Consider the following 20,150-nt stretch of genomic DNA (forward strand, 5'->3'; position numbering starts at 1 on the left):
CCAGGGTCGTGCAGCTTAGGCGCGCTGAGCCTTGTGCCACAGGGCCGGGCCCGCCTGGCCTCTAGGGTGCTCTGCGGACGGCCTGGGCCAGGGAGGATGGTCCTCTCTTCCTCCGGGCAGTGGGCGCTGGCACGCCGTCCCTCACCTGCAGGCATTCCCCTTTGAGCCCCGAGAGGGGTCGTGGGGGCCTGGCCTTGGGGAGGGGCCTGCAGGGGTGCCCGTGGGGCCGCTAGGCAGGTGTGATCTAAACCCAAGGGGCGCGGGGGCCCGGGTCGGGGCACCTTGCTGTGGGCAGAGGCCCCTCGGACACCACGTGCAGGCACTGTTTCCTGCTGGGCATGGCATGTTCCCTGGGTGGGAGGTGGCGCCCAGCAGGGCCCAGCGGGGGGTCCTCACCTGCCCGGCTGCCCTCCCCGGGCCCCACAGACGAGGCAGTTGGCTCCGTCTGTCACTGGCGCCGCCCTGCCCTCACGGATCCTGTTTCCCGAGGCTGAGGCCGAGGCTCCAGGGTGGCCGCTGGTCGGAGTGCCTGGGAGGCTGGCCTGGCACCTGGGGTTTGGGAGCCCGGGCCACACTCAGTGGCCTTCCCGGCCTCAGTTCCTGTCCCAGCAGGATGGTCAGGCTTCCGGGGGGCGGCAGTGGGGGTCGGTCAGGGTGAGTTGCCTCGTTCAGGGCCTGGCTCTGCCCTTCACCTCTGAGCCTCCACCTGGAAGATGGAGCTCACGTGACCCCCACCAGCTGGGCCAGGAGGGGGCACAAGGAGACGGGGCTGGAGAGATGCAGTGGGGAGCCCCCCTCAGGGGTGCAGAGAGTGAGCCCCGCCCGGGAGCCTGTTTGAAGGCCACTCTTTTTTTTTTTTTTTTTAAATATTTATTGATTTCAGAGAGGAAGGGAGAAGGAGAGAGAGAAACATCAATGATGAGAATCACTGATCGGCTGCCTCCTGCACGCTCCCCGCTGGGGATCCAGCCCGCAACCCAGGCATGTACCTTTGGCCGGAATCGAACCTGGGACCCTTCAATCCGCAGGCTGACGCTCTGTCCACTCTGCCAAGCTGGCCAGGGCTTGAAGGCCACTCTTGCCTTCTGGTGGAGCTGGTGCATCTGAGCGGGCGGGCGGGGAGGCCCAGGTGAGCACAGCCCGCCCCTCGCCCCTCCCCGGGCCCTCCTCTGAGGTGGGTGCTTGCTCCCTGGCTCTCTTCCTACCTCCGCCTCCCCCTCCTGGGCACGGTCCCCAGTTCTCCCTCCCCGCAGGCCCTCAGGTGTCCCCTCGCTGGGAGCCCCCTGAGGACCAGGCTCCTGACCAGGCTCCTGTGGAGGTGAAGCCGCTTCTGTCCCTCCCCCAGCCCAAGGAAGGGCTCCTGGCTCTGGGCTGGGCCAGCCTGGAGATGCCCCCTTGGCCCAGCCCCGGCCCACCTTCCAGGCCTCGTCCCCTCCACCCCCACCCCCGCCCTGGCCTGGCATCGTGGCAGGAGGGCCAGTGCGGCTGCTGTCGAATTTTCTAGACTTTCTTAAAAATTGACTTTAGAGCCGAAACCGGTTTGGCTCAGTGGATAGAGCGTCAGCCTGCGGACTGAAGGGTCCCGGGTTCGATTCCGGTACCTGGGTTGCGGGCACATCCCCAGTGGGAGATGTACAGGAGGCAGCTGATCGATGTTTCTCTCTCATCGATGTTTCTGACTCTCTATCCCTCTCTCTTCCTCTCTGTAAAAAATCAATAAAATATATTAAAAATAAATAAATAAAAAATTGACTTTAGAGAGAGGGGGGAAGGTAGAGGGAGAAGGAGAGAAACGTAGATGAGAGAGAAACGTTAATCGGCTGCTTTCCGCACCCACCACGCCCCCCGCCGGGGAGTGAACCTGCAGCCTAGGTGTGTGCCCTTGACCAGAAATCGAACCCAAGACCCCTGCGTGCGAGGGCCAACGCTCTAATAACCACGGAGCCACCCGCCAGGGCGCCTTGGTGGTGGTCGGCCTCCACGTCGCTGTGTCTCTGTCCGTTATTGGCTCAGTTCGGGGCTGAACCCGGGGGGGGGGGGGGGGGGCTACTGATTTTGTTTCTTCCTGGGAGCCGCACTGGCCTCCCTGGTCTTGGAGCGAGGCCCTGAGCCCCCACCCAGGGGAGGGTGGCCGAGGGACAGCTGCTCAGTGGGGTGGCGCGCCCTTGCTTTGCGCCGACAGGTGGGCTCTGCGGGGATCTGTCGGGCAGGCCCAGGGTGCGGGTGTGGCCGGCCGGACTCCAGGGGCGGACGCGGTGCTGTGCCGAGCGCTCCCTCTTGGGGAACGTGCCCTCCGGTTCCCCTTTAGGGACACTCGGGGCTGCGGGGCTGGTCTCCACGCCCGGGCAGCGTCTCCCGCCCTCGGAGGAGGAGACCCCGCTCCGAGACACCGGCCTCCTGACCGAGGCGCCGTGGGAGCCCCGACCCTGGCCGGACTGGTTGGTTTGTGTTTTGAGTATTTTTTTCAAAATAGAAATTCCTTCACACTTTTTTTTTGGTAAGTATCTTTATTGATTTCGGGGGGGGGGGGGGAGACATCCATCCATGATGAGAGAGAAAAATGGATCTGCTGCCTCCTGCACGCCCCACACTGGGGATCGAGCCCACAACCCGGGCATGTGCCCCGACCGGGTATCGAACCCTGACCTCCTGGTTCATAGGTCGACACTCAACCGCTGAGCCCCACCGGCCGGGCCTTCGCACGTTCTAAGAAGAAAACCTATTTGTTCAGAAATGAAGCAGAAAGAGCGAAGGCAGCCTCGGGGGCCAACGTGCACTGTGGGCGAGGGGGCCGAGGGGGCCCAGGTTCCCGCCGTCCCCCTGCCTCCCGGTGGGGATCCCCCTGCCTCCCGATGGGTCCCCTTTGCCCTTGTCCACACCTGTGGCGTCGCTGTCCGGTCTAGAGAAGCGTCCAGGGGCCAGGCAAGGCCAGGCTTGCAGGAGAGCTGCCTGGAGGCCACCGGTCCTTGGGCCTGGCCGGGCTGGTGTGTGGCTGCACCCCGAGGCCCCCTGCCTGCCCGGCCGCTGTGCTGCTCGGGGGCGCCCCCAGGTCGGGGATGCGTCCCGTGGCTGTGGCCCGGGGCTGGCTTCCTGCTCAGCCGCAGGTATGGAGCCACGGTGGGAAGAGGGAGGGAGGCTGAGGGCCGGGCCCAGTGTGTCCCTGAGTGAGCCGCGCCCGTCCGTCCTTGAGCTTGGAGGAGGCCGGTCTGCACCTGGGCCAGCAGCCTTGGACCCTCCTGCGGGCCCCGTGCCCCAAGGTCACTCTGGGCCCCTGGCTGTACCCTGCCCGTTTCCGGGCTCCCAGGGCCGTGTGGCAGGACTAGGGACCCATCTGACACCAGGGCTGACTGCACTGGGAGCCCAGCGCTGGGGTTGGCACCGGGTTGCCTGGGGCTCTGGGAGGTTCGGGGAGGCCCTGGTGGGGGGTGGCGCTGGAGCAGAGGGCCTGAAGGAGGCGAGGGTGTGGTGAGGGCGTGGCCATTGCGTCCCTGCAGCCAGGACAGGAGAGGAGCCAGGGGGCACAGTGCGCCCTGCAGGCCAGGTGGGCGGTGCTTTCATGCAGAGGGTCTGAGTGAGGAGGGCCGTCCCCCTCCCCCCCAGGGTCATTGGGATCCCAGGAAGAAGCGGGGGCACTGAGAACCGAAATGGGCACACTCTGGCCGCAGTTGGGGTTGCCCACCTTGTTGACCTGCTTGCGCCTGGCACAAGGCAACCAGGTGTCCATTAACCCGGGACGTGGCCAGGCTCAAGCTTTCTGTCTTGAGGTGAAAGCCCAGCTCCACCATTGGCACCAGCCGACACGACTGGCCTGCCCACTGAGCTACCCTGCAGACCGGGTCGCTGCCCCGGGGCTGTGAGGTGGAGGAACGCAGGCGCCACTCACTCCGGGAGATCGTGGAGGAGGGGAGCCGGGCTCCCCGGGTGGTCGGGAGGTTGGCATGCGGGTGAGAAGTGCCTGGTGGATGGTGAGCCCTTTCCGCTCGGGGTGGCAGGGGCAGAGCGTAGGGTGCCAGCCAGTGTCTCACAGTCAGCGCGGGGACAGCCTCAGCTGGCGTGCCAGCAGTCGTGGCACAGACACGCCACATGGCCCATTGCCGGCTACCGACAGGGTGCTGACCAGCTCCGGGTTCCACCGAGTGTCACAGCCTGGCCGCCATCACAAACCCACAGCCGTTCTCGCGGTTACGGTAGAACCTCGCTCGCTCGAGGGTCTGCCTGGCAGGCTCGGCTCTGCGGGGTCGTCGCTCTCTGCCTGTGGATCGATCGCTCCCTAATCCTTTAGGGCCTGTAGGATTGCCCGGCCCACTGCAGTGGAGTCGGCCCCGGCGGTGGGCAGTGAGCCGGGCCGGGTCCTTGGCCCCCACCTGGACGGCAGCCGCCTCCCCGCCCCTGTGCTGCCCAGGCGGCGTGTGCTCAGGTGGCCTTTTGCCACCGTGTCTCTCTGTGCCCTGCTTGAGGCCCTTGAGAGTGGTTCTGTGGCAGGTGAGGTTGGCGTGACCAGGGCCGTGGGCTTTGCCACGACGGTGCGGTGTGCGGGGAGCTGGTGGTGGCTGGGGCGAGGCGGCAGGACCTCGGGTGACCGCCTTCCTCTGCTGTCCCTTCTCCCCCAGGTGCTGCCTGGTCGGGCCTGGAAATGGGATGTCGCGCCTCTGCGGGGAGGACGCGAGGGCCGCCCTGAGCCGCTGCTGCTACGGCCAGTGAGCACGCCCCCGGACGATGTCCACCACGGCGACGGCTGCCCCCGCGGGGATGCCGGTGGCCCCGGGCCCCGTGAACCCGCCCCCGCCCGAGGTCGCCAACCCCGCCAAGCCCGGCCGCAAGACCAACCAGCTGCAGTACATGCAGAACGTGGTGGTGAAGACGCTGTGGAAGCACCAGTTCGCCTGGCCCTTCTACCAGCCCGTGGACGCCATCAAGCTGAACCTGCCCGTGAGTCCGCCCCGCCCCGCCCCCGCCTGGCCCCGGCTCGCGGACCTGCTGCACTCCCGGCCTTGGCACAGGTGGTGCCCGAGACGTGGCTGGTGCTGGTGCTGGTGAGCCAGGCATGGCCCGTGCCTCAAGCAGGGGGACAGCTCAGAGCCCTTAGTGGCCAAGGAGAAGAGGGGCTACTTGGGGTACAGGGGAAGGGAGGGCGCTGCCCCCGGTGCAGGGAGAACCCGTGCCTCCTGGTGACAGGAGGGTCCAGGAGCGAAGGCCCCCCTGTGTGCGCTCCGTCCCCCCCTCCCCCTGCTCTGTGCTCTCCGCTGAGCCGCCGGGGGCAGTTGCTCAGAGCGGCCCAGGTGCTGACCCCGTTGGCGCTGTGCTGACCCGGCGTCCCGTGGCTTTCCTCCTTGTACCCACATAGAGGACCCTGTGTTCCAGGGGGCGCCCTGGGTCAGCACTTGGTAGCTGGGTTCTGGGCCCGGCCCAGCCCTGCCCACCTGCGGGCCCTTGAACGAGGTTTGGAATGCGGGCGGGGCTAGGCCCCATCCCCAGCGAGACAGCTCCGTGCCTCAGCCCGTAGAACCCTGTCAGCCAGAGGTCCCGAGCCGGCGAGCGCTTGCCCCAGACCGCACGCCCAGCTGCCCTTGGGGCCAGGCCCTGGCCAGCCCCGTCCCCGTGGCAAAGACTTGGAATCGTGGGATGATGATGTAGAGTCGGTCAGTAACCCTCTGAAATCTCTCCCCCAGGATTATCATAAAATAATAAAAAACCCGATGGACATGGGGACTATCAAGAAGAGACTAGAAAACAATTACTATTGGAGTGCAAGCGAGTGTATGCAGGACTTCAACACCATGTTTACAAATTGTTACATTTACAACAAGGTGAGAAGACGCGTGCGGCGGGGGCCCCGATGCCCCGCGAGCCGCCCACCAGCCGGGGACACCTGGGCCGGCCCGGGCACTTTGCACACTCGGGCCCCGATCCCCACACGTGACCCCCACGCACTGTGGGCCACGTCCCCGCGGGAGGGGGTGAGGCCTTCCGGAAGGAGGTGACACAGACCAAGCTCTTTATTTTTTTAAATATGTTTTTACTGATTTCAGAGAGGAAGGGAGAGGGGGAGAGAGGTAAAAACATCAACGATGAGAGAGACTCCTTGGTCGGCTGCCTCCTGCTCACCCCTTACTGGGGATTGCACTGCGACCTCCTGGTTCATAGGTCAGTGCGCAATCACTAAGCCACACCTGCTGGGGGTTCTTAATTTTTTTAAACAGTTTCCACATTAAAATTTACTCTTTTTACCTCCCTCCTGCCCCCCCCACAATTTCTTTACAAGTTTTACTTACTGGTCTCAGAGAGAGGAAGGGAGAGACGTAGATTTGTTGTTCCATTTATTTGGGCATTCATCGGTTGATTCTTGTATGTGCCTTGACCTGGGGTGGAACTCGCCACCGTGGTGCCTGGGAGCGAAGCTCTAACCCACTGGGCCGCCCGGCCAGGGCCTCTTAGCACAGCGGTCGCCAACCTTCCAGACCTCATGGACCCTGGGTCGGCGACCGCTGTCTCACGTTTCCAAGTAGATGTTTCTGAGCTCAGCCAGCGTGTCCTGCAGGCGCGCGGCTCCTTCCCCGGCATGTAACCTCGGCTCTCCCGTGTCTTCAGCCCACAGATGACATAGTGCTAATGGCCCAAGCCTTAGAGAAAATTTTTCTGCAGAAAGTGGCCCAGATGCCCCAGGAGGAAGTTGAATTATTGCCCCCCGCTCCGAAGGGCAAAGGCCGGAAACCGGCTGCAGGAGCCCAGAGTGCAGGTAACGGTGCGGTGGTCCTTCCGTCCCGGGGCCGGGCCCTCGGCCCCTCAGCTCCGCTCCCCGTCTGACGTCTGGGCAGTGGTGACGTGCACTCCAGGGCCTGGTCTCAGCCGTGGCCGCGGCCCGTCCGGAACACGGGGGCCTTGGTGGGGCCCGTCTGCCCTGGAGCACTCTGGGAGGAGTGGTAGTTTGCCACGTCCCCATGCTCCTCCCGGCCCTGGCTCCGCGGCCTCCTCTTCTGGAGTCCCTGCTGCCCCCTCGCCCCTCTGAGGACGTTGCCCCTTTACCCTTGTGTTCTCTGTGACGGGAGGGGCTGTGCCACCTGTTGGGGAGCCCTAGGGGCTCACCTGGTCCCGGAACCCGGCAGGGAGGTGCGTCCCGATGGAGAGGCGGCCGGAGGTGGCCGAGCCCTTGAGAGAGGCCGGGCGGGTCGCCAGCACTGCTGGCCGTGCCGGGTTGCAGGTGGGGACTGCGGGTGGTTCAGTAGCTCCATGCGGGTCACTCCGATGGCTCCTGATGGAGTCAGGGTTAATCCCACTTCTCAGGCGCAGGCCTGATCTTACCTGCCAGGCTGTGTGGCTTGGCCCGGCCAGAGGGGGAGGCCCTTACTTGTTGGGTGAGCACCCACGGAGGCGGCCAAGATGCAGGGCCCGTGTTTGGGGAGGCAGGGCTCCTCCGACATCGGGCCGGCTGAAGGATGGTCCAGGAAGCTTCTGGAAGGACGGTGTTTGCCCCGCCTGCCCAGGAGCCTGGCCTGCTCAACCTCCTGTCCTGTCCTCAGGTTCGCAGCAAGTGGCGGCCGTGTCCTCTGTCTCCCCGGCGACCCCCTTTCAGAGCGTCCCCCCCACTGTCTCCCAGACGCCCGTCATTGCTGCCACCCCCGTGCCAACTATCACCGCAAACATCACGTCGGTCCCTGTCCCCCCAACTGCTGCCCCACCGCCTCCAGCGACGCCCATCATCCCCGTGGTCCCTCCCACACCTCCCGTCATCAAGGTGAGCGTCCGGGGTTCCTCAGGGTTCCCGGATTCGGGCAGGGGGGGCAGGCAGGCGGGGACTCTGCCGCCGTCCCTGGCCACCGGCGTGTGCGTGTCGGGCGTCTGGTGCATGGGACTTCTGGATGTTTCTCGCCGGGCCTGTGAGGCAGACGAGGCGACCGAGGCTCGGGGACTGCAGGTCACATGGCTGGCGAGGGCAGGCTGCACTCGAACCCCAGCTTCTCTGCCCTGAAACCCGGGCCTTGGCGGTGCACGGGGCCAGGTGGGGAAGGCGTGCGAGAGGAGGGTGGGAGGGTCCCGGCCCATCCTGCCCTGCCCGGCGCACACTCGGGTTTTCAGCCATCAGCGTGGGGAGGGCGATCGCCTCCCCCTGCATCGTGTGCCCCTTAGTGTGAGCACCTGCACCTTCATCTCCCGCTCGCTTGTCTCTCCCCTCGCTTCCCCCCTCGCCTGGGAACCTTTCCCGTGGGACTGCCCTGGCCGGTCGGGGCTGGCGGCTGCCGTCCCGCTCACTCCCAGCAGCCGCGCAGGCACTGACATGTGTCGTCTTCTCCGGTTTGACCCTCGCAGCGACCCTCTGGGGCAGGCAGTGTTCCCCCATCTTACAGATGAGGAAGCAGGCGCTCAGGGGGTTAATGGCTCCCCGCAGGTAACACGCTCCTCCGTGGCCCCCTGATCCCCCGGCCTTCACTGCCTGCACTTCTGGACGGCTCCCGGCCCGGCCGCCACTGCCCGCCCGGCTGGTGTTGGAGCATGTCCTGTTTGCCACGGCCAGACCAGCCCCCTGGGCCCCTGCGCACGTGCTTGGCATCCCTGGGTGCCCGTCAGGAGTTTGTGGAGAGCCAGCTCGGGCCCCTGGCAGCCAGGGGTCAGGGGCTCATCTGGGGCAGCGACCCTGGTGACTGTAGACAGCAGGCCTGTATGAGGCCGTCCGCCCAGGCGCGCGTGGCTCCTGGCTCGTGGCCTCTGCCTGAGCTGAGATGCGGGAGCCGGCTGAGTGGTCTCGGGGACACCGCGCCCCAGCTCGGGCACATGGCCGCGAGGCCCCAGGGCTCCTGTTGTGTCCAGAGAGACCTGCGGGCCCCGTTGCCCTGGCATTACACATGCTCTCACCGGACACACCCACTCCAGCTCAGGGTGTTTCCGCATCATGCCCAGGGTGGAGTCCAGACCCGCCCCTCAGCCCCTGCTGTCCCCGCCCCCACCCGCATGCCTTGCCCTCTCCTGCTCCAGACAGTTGGCCTGGAGGGCGTCGGTTTTGAGGTCCTTGTTGGAACGTTCCCTCTGTCTCTGTCGCCCCTGAGCCTGAGTCCTGCTTGGTGAGGATCCCGATGGCGGCCTCTCGGTCACGCCTGACCTGGAGCCCCTGGCGCAGCCAGCCCGGGTGCTGGTCAGGAGCGGGTGGATTGCATGCTGCCCCTCACGGCTCAGGTGTGCCGAGCCGCTGGGGCCTGGGGCACAAAGGGAGAGGGCAGCTCAGGGAAGGTCCCGAGTCCAGCCTCACCACTGCCAGCTGTGTGACCTTGGGCCGGCGACGCGGCCCTCTGAGCCTCCGTCCCCATTGTGGGGGCAGCTGGGAGGATGGACGCGGCCGAGCGGGCATGGCTTTGCTCGGTGCCTGGGCGGGAGTCGGTGCTCCAGAGCAGCTGCCAGGACTCACGGTCTCAGCCGGCTTCGCCCTGGCGCTCACTGGTGGTTTTGCTGTCGCAGAAAAAGGGCGTGAAGCGGAAAGCAGACACGACCACGCCCACGACGTCCGCTATCACCGCCAGCCGGAGCGAGTCGCCCCCGCCGCTGTCAGACCCCAAGCAGGCCAAGGTGGTGGCCCGGCGGGAGAGTGGCGGCCGGCCCATCAAGCCGCCCCGGAAGGACCTGGAGGACGGCGAGGTGCCCCAGCACGCGGGCAAGAAGGGGCGGCTGTCGGAGCACCTGCGGCACTGCGACAGCATCCTCAAGGAGCTGCTGTCCAAGAAGCACGCGGCCTACGCCTGGCCCTTCTACAAGCCCGTGGACGCCGAGGCGCTGGAGCTGCACGACTACCACGACATCATCAAGCACCCGATGGACCTCAGCACCGTGAAGGTGCGGGCGCCGGGCGGGGCGGCCTCGGCTGGGCATGCGGCTCCCGGAGCGCTGCAGGTTTCTGTAACGGGTGGGGGTGGGGGGTGGGGGGTGTAGGCGAGGAGGCCCTCCCAGTGGCCACGCCCTCACCAGACAGAAATGGGTCCGAGCTGAAACCCAAGCCTGGCCCGCAGCTCCCGTGCGAGGCTTCCCGCCCGGGGCTTCTCCGGGCTCGGATGGGGGTAGACGTGTGAGCAGGGGCGTCTGGCTGAGCCCGGGACGCGGGCAGCGCCCCTCACACCCCGTCGCCGTCTGTTACAGAAGAAGATGGACAGCCGCGAGTACCCGGACGCACAGGGCTTTGCGGCCGACATCCGGTTAATGTTCTCCAACTGTTACAAGTACAACCCGCCCGACCACGAGGTGGTGGCCATGGCCAGGAAGCTGCAGGTAACCCGGGCGCGCTCGGGGGCCGGGGGTGCGGTCCGCTGGGCGAGGTGGGGTCCGCAGCTCCGGGCGGGGCCCTAGGGGAGACCCCGGTGTCTCAGGGCGTCCAGTGGGAGGCCCGGAGCCGTGTCCATCGATGTGGTGGCCCAAGTGCTGGCCGGCCGCCACCTGCTTCCTGGCACTTGGTGCCAAAAGGCCCCTCAGCCTCCCGGGAGCTACGGACTCGGGTGGGGGCAGCATGCAGGACATTCTGGCCGAGGGGGAGGGAGAGGGCCGGTGTCGCTCCTGCAGCCTCGCAGACTGGAGGTCTGGCCAGTCTCTGCGCTGGGGGTGAGGTCTTGGGGCTGCAGTGGTGGACACTCTGAGGTGACGGCGGCCTGGGCAGCCCGTGCTCCTGACAGTAGTCGCCGACAGACGGACGGACAGCACGTGGGAGGGCGGGGCGTCCAGGACTCAGGCAGCCCCTGCTCTCTCGCAGGACGTGTTTGAGATGCGGTTTGCCAAGATGCCGGACGAGCCGGCAGAGGCGCCCGCGCTGCCGGCCCCCGCAGCCCCGGTGGTGAGCAAGGGCACGGAGAGCAGCCGCAGCAGCGAGGAGAGCTCCTCCGACTCGGCCAGCTCGGACTCGGAGGAGGAGCGGGCCACGCGGCTGGCGGAGCTGCAGGAGCAGGTGAGCCTCACGCCCTGCCAGCGGCCCCGGCGGGCTTCCCCTGCAGCGCCTGGGGGCAGGGACCAGGACGCGCTGCTCTGAGGCCCCGCGCCCCTGCCTGCCGGCCTGGCCCCGCAGTGCTCCGGAGCCTTGGTGGGCCCGGTGCCTCGCGCTGCCCGAGAAAGGCCTGGCGGGAAGGCTCTGGCAGCAGCCACTGGGGGTGCAGGCTCTCTCGGGAATGAGGCTGCCCTGCCCTGGCCTCAAGGGCCCCTGCCTCCCTCTCCTCATTTTCAAGTTGGGACCAATTCTCCCGCTGCTTGAGCTGTTCTGACGATGGACTGAGAAAAACGTGAATTGTTTCCCCGCATCAGGCAGCCAGCAGGTGCCTGACATCTGGGGTTCTGGCAGGGAGAGGAGCAGAGTGGGTGGGCCTCTGACTCTGACCTGAGCCTCCTTAGAGATGACACTGCCGGGAAGACGGCTGAGCGCGGCCTGCTCCCCGCCCCTCGTGCCCGGGGGCTGCCGGGATGAGAAGCACAGAGCACTTAGCACGCTGCCAGCACACGTCGGCACCGGATCCTCCCACCCCGGGACCTGCTGTGAACACCGCCTTTGTGCAGCCGTTTCAGCCTCTGTCTGCCTCATCTAAACAATAAAAACGAATAAGAAAACCGTCAGCCACCATTTACCGAGTCCTTACTGTGCCCCTGCCCCAGGCTGCGTGTTTTATCACCAGGCTGGTCTTGCTGCTCTCTGCGCCGCCTGTGACCAGATGCCTTCTCCGCAGGTTACCTGAGGAAACTGAGGCCCGGCGACGGGCCAGCTGTCACGGGCAGTGGGGGCAGAGCCGTGGCTCCTGGGCCTGTGTGGCCCCCGGTGCGAGGTGGCCGGGTGTGCCCGGGGCCCGCTCAGCGCCTGCTCTTTTGCAGCTGAAGGCCGTGCACGAGCAGCTGGCCGCCCTGTCTCAGGCCCCCGTGAACAAGCCAAAGAGGAAGAAGGAGAAGAAGGAGAAGGAGAAGAGGAAAAAGGACAAGGACAAGGAGCGGCACAAGGCCAGGTCCGAGGACGAGAAGAAGGCCAAGGCCGCCCCTCCCTCCAAGCAGGCCCAGCAGAAGAAGCCTCCCACCAAGAAGGCCAACAGCACGACCGTGGCCAGCAGGTGGGCCCACCGTCGCCCTGGCCCCGGGAGCCCGGGCCTCGCGCCTTGGGCGGGAGGAGCGTTGGGTGTGGGGCTCAGCGTGGCCCCGTGGCTGCGAGCCCTGGTGCTCAGAGCCTAGGCCGTTACACGGAGCGAGGGTGGGGCATTGGTGTCCTTGTCTTGTATCCCCTCTGTGCCCTCTTCCACCTTTTATCCCCCCCACCACCAGCACCACGAGACCATATATATATTTATCCCATATAATAAAAGCCTAATATGCAAATGGACCGAACGGCGGAACTACCGGTCGCTATGATGTGCACTGACCACCAGGGGGCAGACGTTCAATGCAGGAGCTGCCCCCAGCCTGCAGGCCCTAGGCCAGCCAAGGCAGGTGCCAGCAGGGGGCCCCCAGTCACCCTGCCAGTCACCCCACAGAGGGAGGCGACTGGCGGTGGTGGGGGCCGGGGCCAGTGAGCAGTCCCCCAGTCGCCCCACCGGTCACCCCACAGGTTGGCCCTGATCGCCAGCCCGGCCTAGGGACCCTAGCTGTGCACGAATTTCGTGCATGGGGCCTCTAGTGTGTATATATATATGTCTATATGTGTATGTGTGTGTTTTTTATTGCTTTCAAGAGGAAGGGAGAGGGAGAGATAGAAACATCCATGATGAGAGAGAATCATTGATCGGCTGCCTCCTGCACGCCCCCCACTGAGGATCAAGCCTGCAACCTGGGCATGTGCCTTTGACTGGAATCCATCCTGGGACCCTTCTGTCCGCAGGCTGACGCTCTATCCACTGAGCCAACCAGCCAGGGCGAGACCTTTTCTCATAGAGTATTTAATGCTATACATTTCCATCTAAATGCTACCCCGCAAATTTAGGAAGTGTGTTTATTTTCCAAATGTTTGGGGATTTTTCTGGTTTAATTCCGTTAAGGTCAGTGATGAACACTTAAAGTTGTTAAGACTTGTTGTCTGGCCCAGCGTTGGTGAAGGTCCATGTGCACTGGAGCAGAAAGTGTGTCTTCTCCGCTGCCGAGTGTCTGTCAGTCAGGAAAAAACAAACAGAACAGCCAACAGGCAGAAACCTGGTCAGGCGGACCTAGGTGGTCGTCGACGGGCTGGTCTCTGCTCCCGCTGACTTATTTGTTAATTGCCAAGAGGAAGTAGCTGGATCCCCCAGCTCCAGCTCTGGCTTTCCCATGTTCCTGCATTTCTGTTGGATTCTGCTTCCCGTATTTGGAAGCTTGGCGGTCAGGCGCACACGCCTGCAGGACCGAGATGGCCCGTGGTCAGGTGGCCCTGTTGTCAGCATGCAGCGTCCCTCTGTCTCCAGTGACCTCCCTTTTTGTGAAGTCTCCTTTGTCTGAAATTAACTCCGCTACTGTAGCTTTTCTTTGATCAGTGTTCGCATGGTCGATTTCCCCCTCCTCTTTACTTTTAACCTACTTCTGTCTTTATATTTAAAATGTAAGTCGGGTCTTTTTTTTTTTTTAATATATTTTTATTGATTTCAGAGAGAAAGGGAGGGGGAGAGAGAGAGAAACATCTATGATGAGAGACAATCATGGATAGGCTGCCCCCTGCATGCCCCCTACTGGGGATCAAGCCCGCAACCCCAGCATGTGTCCTTGACCGGAATCGAACCTGGGACCCTTCAGTCCGCAGGCTGACGCTCTATCCACTGAGCCACACCAGCCAGGGCAGGTCTTGTTTCTTATACAACCTGCTCGTCCTTTTCTTTTCGTTGGTGTGTTTAGACTGTTTATATTTAATGTAACGGTTGGTGCCCTAGGGTCTCGGCTCACTGCGCATCATGCCCTGTCTGTCCCCTGTTCTTACTCCTCATCCCCTTAGCTGCCTTCTCGTGGCGGATTTGGACGTAGGCAGAGGTCAGTGTTTGACCTGCTGAGTGGGAGATGCCTGTGGGGCTCTGAGTGAGGCCCGGGACCCAGCCAGCCGGGGGCAGCCTCAGGCAGCCAGCCTGGCGCCTCTGCTTGGGCCCCACCGTGGGCATCTGTGAGAGCCAGGAGGGGACGGAGCCGGACGGGAGGGGGAGGGGCGGGCCGAGGGGACAGGGGCTCCACGCCACGCCGCTCCTTGCCTCCTGCCTCAGACAGCCGAAGAAGGGCGGCAAGCAGGCGTCGGCCTCCTACGACTCGGAGGAGGAGGAGGAGGGCCTGCCCATGAGCTACGACGAGAAGCGCCAGCTGAGCCTGGACATCAACCGGCTGCCGGGGGAGAAGCTGGGCCGCGTGGTGCACATCATCCAGTCGCGGGAGCCCTCGCTCCGGGACTCCAACCCCGACGAGATCGAGATCGACTTCGAGACCCTGAAGCCCACCACGCTGCGGGAGCTGGAGCGATATGTCAAGTCGTGTTTACAGAAGAAGCAGAGGAAGCCGCTCTGTGAGTCGGGAGCCTGGCCTCGCGGCACCCCCACCCCCTCCTCTGCGGTCCAGGTGGAGCGCCAGGCGGCCCCTCGCCCTCAGCCCCTGGCCCGGCTGTGCTCGGCTGGGGACTGAGGTGGGCTGGCGGGTGCACTTGGCTGCCTGTCCCTCCACCGCCCCCACCCCCACCCCCACCCCGCCCGGCTCAGCTTCGGCTTCTCCCACAGCCGCCAGCGGGAAGAAGCAGGCAGCCAAGTCGAAGGAGGAGTTAGCTCAGGAAAAGAAGAAGGAGCTGGAGAAGCGGCTGCAGGACGTCAGCGGGCAGCTGAGCAGGAAGCCCGCCAAGAAAGGTACCGGGCATGCTGGCGGCTGGGGGCGGGGGCCGTGCTGGGGGGTGGGGGGGGCAGGGGGGGACCGGGCAGGCGTGGCCGCAGACCCAGCTTGAGTTGGTGGCTCCACCACGTCACGAGGCCCGATTTCCTAGCTGGGAGCTGCCGCCCAGCACCCGCCCCGCTCAGGGCTGGAGGCCCCCTTGGCTCACCCTGGGGAGGCAGAGCAGTGCTCCTGCGCCTGCCTGCGCCCAACTGATGGGCGGCATCTCTCTGTCGGCAGGTGGGGGTGCTCAGCCCACCTACACCCCGTCAGCTCCTTGTAGCAGATTGCGTTCATTTTCTCCATCTCTGGGGTGTTGGATGGTCATATTGCTGTATATGTTTGTTTGTTTATTTTTATTTATAAGTAACTTCTAAGTGACAGTAGTACAGATGTGCCCCATCTATGCTATATTCACTCACCACCCTTCCTACACCAGACAGTGGGGTTTTCTCAGCCAGTTGTCCAGTCTCCAATGCCACCTGGATACCCAGGAATTCAGTTCAGTCTGACACTGTCCTCAGAATCAGTGCAGACCTGTAGGGCGGGGCTCGGCCCACAAGAGCGCCCGCCTCGCACTCCAGGTGCGGGTCCTGGCCTCCCGCAGCGCTGACCCACCTGCTGGCTGCACCCGGGGCTTCCCGAGCCCCCCTCCTCCACTCGGTCACGTGCTGCACGGCTCGCGGAACTCAGGCGAGCGCGTTACCTCCTCTCAGGGCCGTGATACAGGGTGTGACCCAGGAGTGACAGCCAGGGGTGGCCACCAGGAGCTGCCTCGCCCTCTCGGACGGCCACCCTCCCAGCTCCATGTGCTTCTACCCCCCCAACCCCCCCACATGGGATGGGGCTCCAAGTTCCCGCCTCCTACATGGCTTGGTCCTCCTGGTGACCAGCCCCATCCTATGGCAATCTGGGGGCCCCAGCCAGACACTCATTAGTATAAGCTCGGGGGTGACCCAAAGGATCTTACAAATAACAGGACATTTTTACCCTCCGGGCGTTCAGGGGTCTCAGGACAGACCCACAGACGTCTCATGACCCGCAGCCTCATTAGCGCTCCCTCCTCTTCCACAGACACGTGTACACGCTCATCACGTGACCGGGCCGAGGCGTGGGTGGGTCGTGGCGTGTAGTGGGTGTGAAACTGGATGTGCTGCAAACGCCGCGTGGGTGACGGCGTGGTGGAGCGCGAGGGGGGGCGTGGGGCGATCCAGGGGCGCGGGAACGACCTCTCACCCGCTGCGTCTCCCCCAGAGAAATCGGGCGCCGCGCTCCCCGGAGGGCCCTCCCGGCTCAGCAGCAGCAGCTCCTCGGAGTCGGCGAGCAGCAGCTCCAGCGGGTCCAGCTCGGACAGCAGCGACTCGGAGTGAGGCGGCCGGGCCTGGCCACTCAGCCCGCGGCCGCCGCCCTTGGCCACGCCGACCTCCGCAGTGCCCCCTCCTACAGTCAATATACTCCTTCCGTTCACGCTGTGCAGGTCTCTCTGTCACCCAGTGTCCGGCCTCCGCCCTTGTCGCTTTCCTAGGTCAGAGGTCGTGGGTCCCGGACTACGAGACGGTGCGCGTCCGCATCACGTCTCTTCTTTGCCACTGAGTCCGAGGGCTCGGAGGTGACAGCTGCAGACGCTGACCTGGTGGCCGCAGGAAAACGAGGACGATGCATCGGAGCGTCCGTCCCTGCAAAGCCCTGTCCCAGGCCCGCGCCGGTCCGGGAACCGCCTCCACGCAGTGTCTCCAAGGCCGTTCTGTGTTTGGAAGCTGTTGGCTTCGTCCCTTCCCCGCTGGTGTCCGAGGGCCGCCGCCTCCTGCAGGGGCCGAGGGCGGTTGGCCCGCGTGGGAAGTGGTGCTGGGCCAGGCGGGGTTCCTCGTGGCTCCGACTGAGTTTTGCCGGGGGTGGCGGTGGGAGGACGGCCAGGGGCGTGCGTGGAAGGGGCTGTGGAGGTTTTCTGACCTTTGCGATGCCAGGAGCTCCCGGGTGTGGGTACAGAGGCTGCGTGTGCAGGTTTCATACACTGAAACTTTTACCTCAACTTAAAAAAAAAAAAAAGAAAAGATAAAAAAAAAAAGGAGACTTTTTTGTAAGGTTCAGCAATTTTCTACGAAAGTCCCCCCCTATGTGTGTCCCCACCTCGTCAGCGCTGCCGCGGCCGCACACTCCAGAACCGTCGTCCCACTCATGTATATATGAATACTTTATTTATTAACACCATTGGTCATTTTTTTAAAAAATAGAAAAGAAAAACAGAAAAGAAATGCATTAAAAAAAAAAAAAACAGCAGAGATGCAGGCCTCCTGGCCTGCGGAGCCCAGGCGCTCCAGGTGCTAGTCCCTGCGGTGCTCCGCGCCCGCCCGCCCGGCGGTGGGGCCGCGCCCTGTGTGTGTGACGTCGGAGACGCGCCCGGCGCCCCCGCTGCAGCTCGCCCGTCCCCTCGGCTTGTGTAGTCGTTTTGTACTCTCCTGGTCTCCCTCGGACTGTTTTAAAAGAACCCGGTTTAGGGAACCCCAGCTATATAATATAAACTTTGTAATCTGAGAGGGGGAAAATGTATAGTAAATCTAAGTCTTGATTTTTAACTTTGTATTGTAAAGAAAAGAATAATAATATACAGAGTTTAACAGAAGGTTATGTTCTGGTTTTGTGTTGCCCGGAGGCTCCCGGACGGCCTTTGAGCGCAGGGATGCCCGCACCGCCGGCCTGGGTTCCGAGCGCCGTGGCTCCAGCCAGGAATGCACGCTCGGCCTTCCCGCCCGGCCCCCCCCAGCCCTGGATGCGGGCCCCTCACCTCCAGGCCTCCTGGGGAGGCACTGCGCCCCGCTGCCCCATGCAGTCTTCCAGCCGCTCTCGGGGGTCAAAGAGCCTCCGGCTCCAGGAGGGCCCCCCACAGGACTACACAGGGCCCCCTGCTCAAGCCTTTTCCATTCAGCAGAAATGGCTGAGACGGGCGTCTCCCAGGCAGCCCCGGGGCGCTTCCCCCGTGGGTGCGGAGGTGCAGCCGTGGTGTGGTCTGTGCCGGTATCGGTGGGGCTGGTCAGCAGTGCCCGAACAGGTGGCGACGGTAAAAACCGTGGCACGGTCCCGCCGCGTCAGCCCTCCTGGCCGTGGGTCCCCTCGTGGCCGTGGGCCCGCCGTGGCCCCGCGCTCCGCCGAGGGCGCGGGGGGGTGGAGTTCCATTTCCCTGACTCCTGGGGACTCCGACACTTGGTGAGTTCTGGGCCAGCTTGTTAAACTTTTAAGTTTTGTTTATAGGAAATATATAAGTGGGTTTTAAAACTTGCCATTTTTAAAGTTTCCCTAGTTTTTCGAAGTGTTTTCTAAACAGGCCTTTGGTGGCATATTTAACCTACGACTAAGGAACCAGTGCCCGATGGGCGAGCAGGGTCTCACGTGATGCCTGGGGGCTCCCGTGGAGCGCCAGCCCCACACGAGGGTGGGGAGCGAAGGGTCACCCGTGGGAGCCGCTAGCGGGAGAAGCGCCTGGCCCCAGAGTTGAGCGCGGAGGGAGCCGTCTGGGCGAGACAGCGGGTTCTCGGGCCTCCCCGGGCGCTGTCCCTGGCTCGTCGGTGCTGCAGTCCCTGCGGCTCTCTGTCCGGACTGCACAGCGGTCTCTCCCGTCTGGGCCCCTCCAGCCTCAGCTCACCTGCGGGTGTTGGTCATGCCCCTCTGTGCTGGGGAGGCTGCAGGGGAGGGGGGCCTGCGTGCATGGCCTGAGTCTGTCTAAGGGGAAGGACCTGCGTGTTAAGCTGGTCGGCCACGTGGAGGGAATGGCTTTGCAAACACCCTCGTGATTGACCTCGAGGGCCAAGGGCAGGCTGCACGCGTCCTGGGGCAGGACGGCTCCCTGCTCGCCACACACTGTAAGATACGTCGCCTTTGCGTTTGGGTTTGTTCTTTTGCGGATTCACGTCTTTTACAGTCGTTTGGGGAAAGCAGCCCCCGCGTGACGCTTCCCGTTTTCCTTTTTATATTTAAAACGTTGCTTTTCTGTATGATGTGCATGCGAGTTTACCGTACCTTTTCTTAAACTTTTTAGTGCCGTTCCTAGTATATTCCTGTAAATGTCAGTTACTGAAAACGAGTCCATTGTACGTAGTTTTAGCTTGTTTGCTGCAATGCTGGCCTCCACACACAGAATAAAATGGTAGCAAGTGCTCCGATGTTTCTGGTAATCATGGACCCTTCTCCTGGGCGTTTGTTTTGTTTTCATAATAAAAGCAAAAAAATAAAAATAAAAAAGGAGGTGCCGCGTGTGCCTTTTCCTGTGCGGCTGGTGGCTCCGCTCTCCGGACGGTGGGGGTGGTCAGGGCGGGAGCACTCCCCCCAGCCCGCCCTGGCCTGGAGCTCTTGGTGGGAACACCCAAAGCTGCGCCCCTAACTCTGCCCCTCAGCCCGCAATGAGGCACCCAGTTCAGGGGCCCCTGGAACGCCCACCCCCTAGAGTGCGGGTTCCCCCACCTTCCAGTCCTTGCTCCTCCTGCGCCTCTGTCTGCACTCGGGGTTCCTGAGGTTCCCAGGACTTCAGGTGCAGGCCCAGCAGACATTCCCCCGAAACCACGCCAGACCAGATGGGTTCACGCGCCGAGGCTCCCCGCTCCGCTCAGTGGGGAATGGAGGAGGCGTCCTGACACCACTCTGCGAACCTGGCCAACCCGGGGAAAAGGTTCTTGGCCCAAGGCCCGGCCCCGTGACACCCCCCTCCATCCCCCTCCCAGGCTGCGCTGGCGGGCGCCCTGCCCGTTCCCACCCACACTCACCTGTCCAGACGGAGCCCCTCTCCTCCAGCCCCTCCCCGAGGACGGGCGGCCGTGTCCCCAGCTACACTCAGGCCGGCGATGCCCGCGTGCCCCAGTGCACGGTCACCTGCACACTGACCTGTGCAGACCCGCCATGGCCAGCGGACCCCCAGGTGCTGCCTCCATGCCCTGGGCCAACCCTGCCACCACCCAGTCTTAGGGCTGTGGGCGCAGGCACTCCCGTGCGTCATGAAGGACTCCTCCTGAGCAGGACTGCGCCTCTGCTGGGGGTGCAGGAGGGACAGGCTTCCCTCCAGCTCCAGCGCTGACTGAGGCAGCAGGTGGCCGAGAACCGTCAGCAGGGACCAGGCCTGGGCTGGACGGGAGCGTCTGGGGAAGCGGTGTGACCCCACCGCGGCACTTCCGTGTCGGCCAACCAGCTCACCCCGGGAGGCGCAGGGCATGCGATGTGCACGGGTGACAGCAAGACAGTGCCCGCCCCCCGGGGCTCCCCCACCCACCCGTCGGGGGCACCATGTAAACACTCATCTGTGCAGCTGAGCAAGAAGGAAATTCAAAACGGGCGCACCGGGCGGGCTGCTGCCTGGAGGTGACCGCGGAACCCCG

At 64.1% G+C, this 20,150-nt stretch overlaps 1 protein-coding gene across 3 annotated transcripts; it reads left to right on the forward strand.

The window, feature by feature from the left end:
• Positions 1 to 4,610: 4,610 nt before the first annotated feature.
• Positions 4,611 to 19,026, forward strand: BRD3 (bromodomain containing 3). Of its 3 annotated transcripts, none has more exons than XM_006107838.3 (11): positions 4,611 to 4,929; positions 5,670 to 5,807; positions 6,589 to 6,736; positions 7,518 to 7,732; positions 9,445 to 9,816; positions 10,117 to 10,245; positions 10,721 to 10,912; positions 11,821 to 12,050; positions 14,148 to 14,440; positions 14,649 to 14,771; positions 16,048 to 19,026. In XM_006107838.3, the coding sequence occupies exons 1-11, from the start codon at positions 4,717 to 4,719 to the stop codon at positions 16,161 to 16,163; spliced, it is 2,169 nt and encodes a 722-aa protein (XP_006107900.1). In that variant the 5' UTR covers positions 4,611 to 4,716; the 3' UTR covers positions 16,164 to 19,026. The 3 variants fall into 3 exon arrangements, with proteins under 3 accessions (XP_006107900.1, XP_014305346.1, XP_023604278.1); XM_014449860.2 differs by having other exon boundaries at positions 6,643 to 6,736; XM_023748510.1 differs by lacking the exon at positions 6,589 to 6,736 and adding an exon at positions 8,305 to 8,383.
• The last annotated feature ends 1,124 nt before the right edge of the window (positions 19,027 to 20,150 follow it).

This window comes from Myotis lucifugus, unplaced genomic scaffold (genome assembly GCF_000147115.1).
Source record: "Myotis lucifugus unplaced genomic scaffold, Myoluc2.0 scaffold_1471, whole genome shotgun sequence".
Classification (NCBI taxonomy): domain Eukaryota; kingdom Metazoa; phylum Chordata; class Mammalia; order Chiroptera; family Vespertilionidae; genus Myotis; species Myotis lucifugus.

Bases quoted from the DNA above. Each gene is read 5' to 3' on its own strand.
- BRD3 (XM_006107838.3), top strand. From the start codon at position 4,717: ATGTCCACCACGGCGACGGCTGCCCCCGCGGGGATGCCGGTGGCCCCG. The intron at 10,246-10,720 runs GTAACCCGGGCG...GCTCTCTCGCAG, and splicing joins CCATGGCCAGGAAGCTGCAG to GACGTGTTTGAGATGCGGTT. The intron at 12,051-14,147 runs GTGGGCCCACCG...CTCCTGCCTCAG, and splicing joins AGCACGACCGTGGCCAGCAG to ACAGCCGAAGAAGGGCGGCA.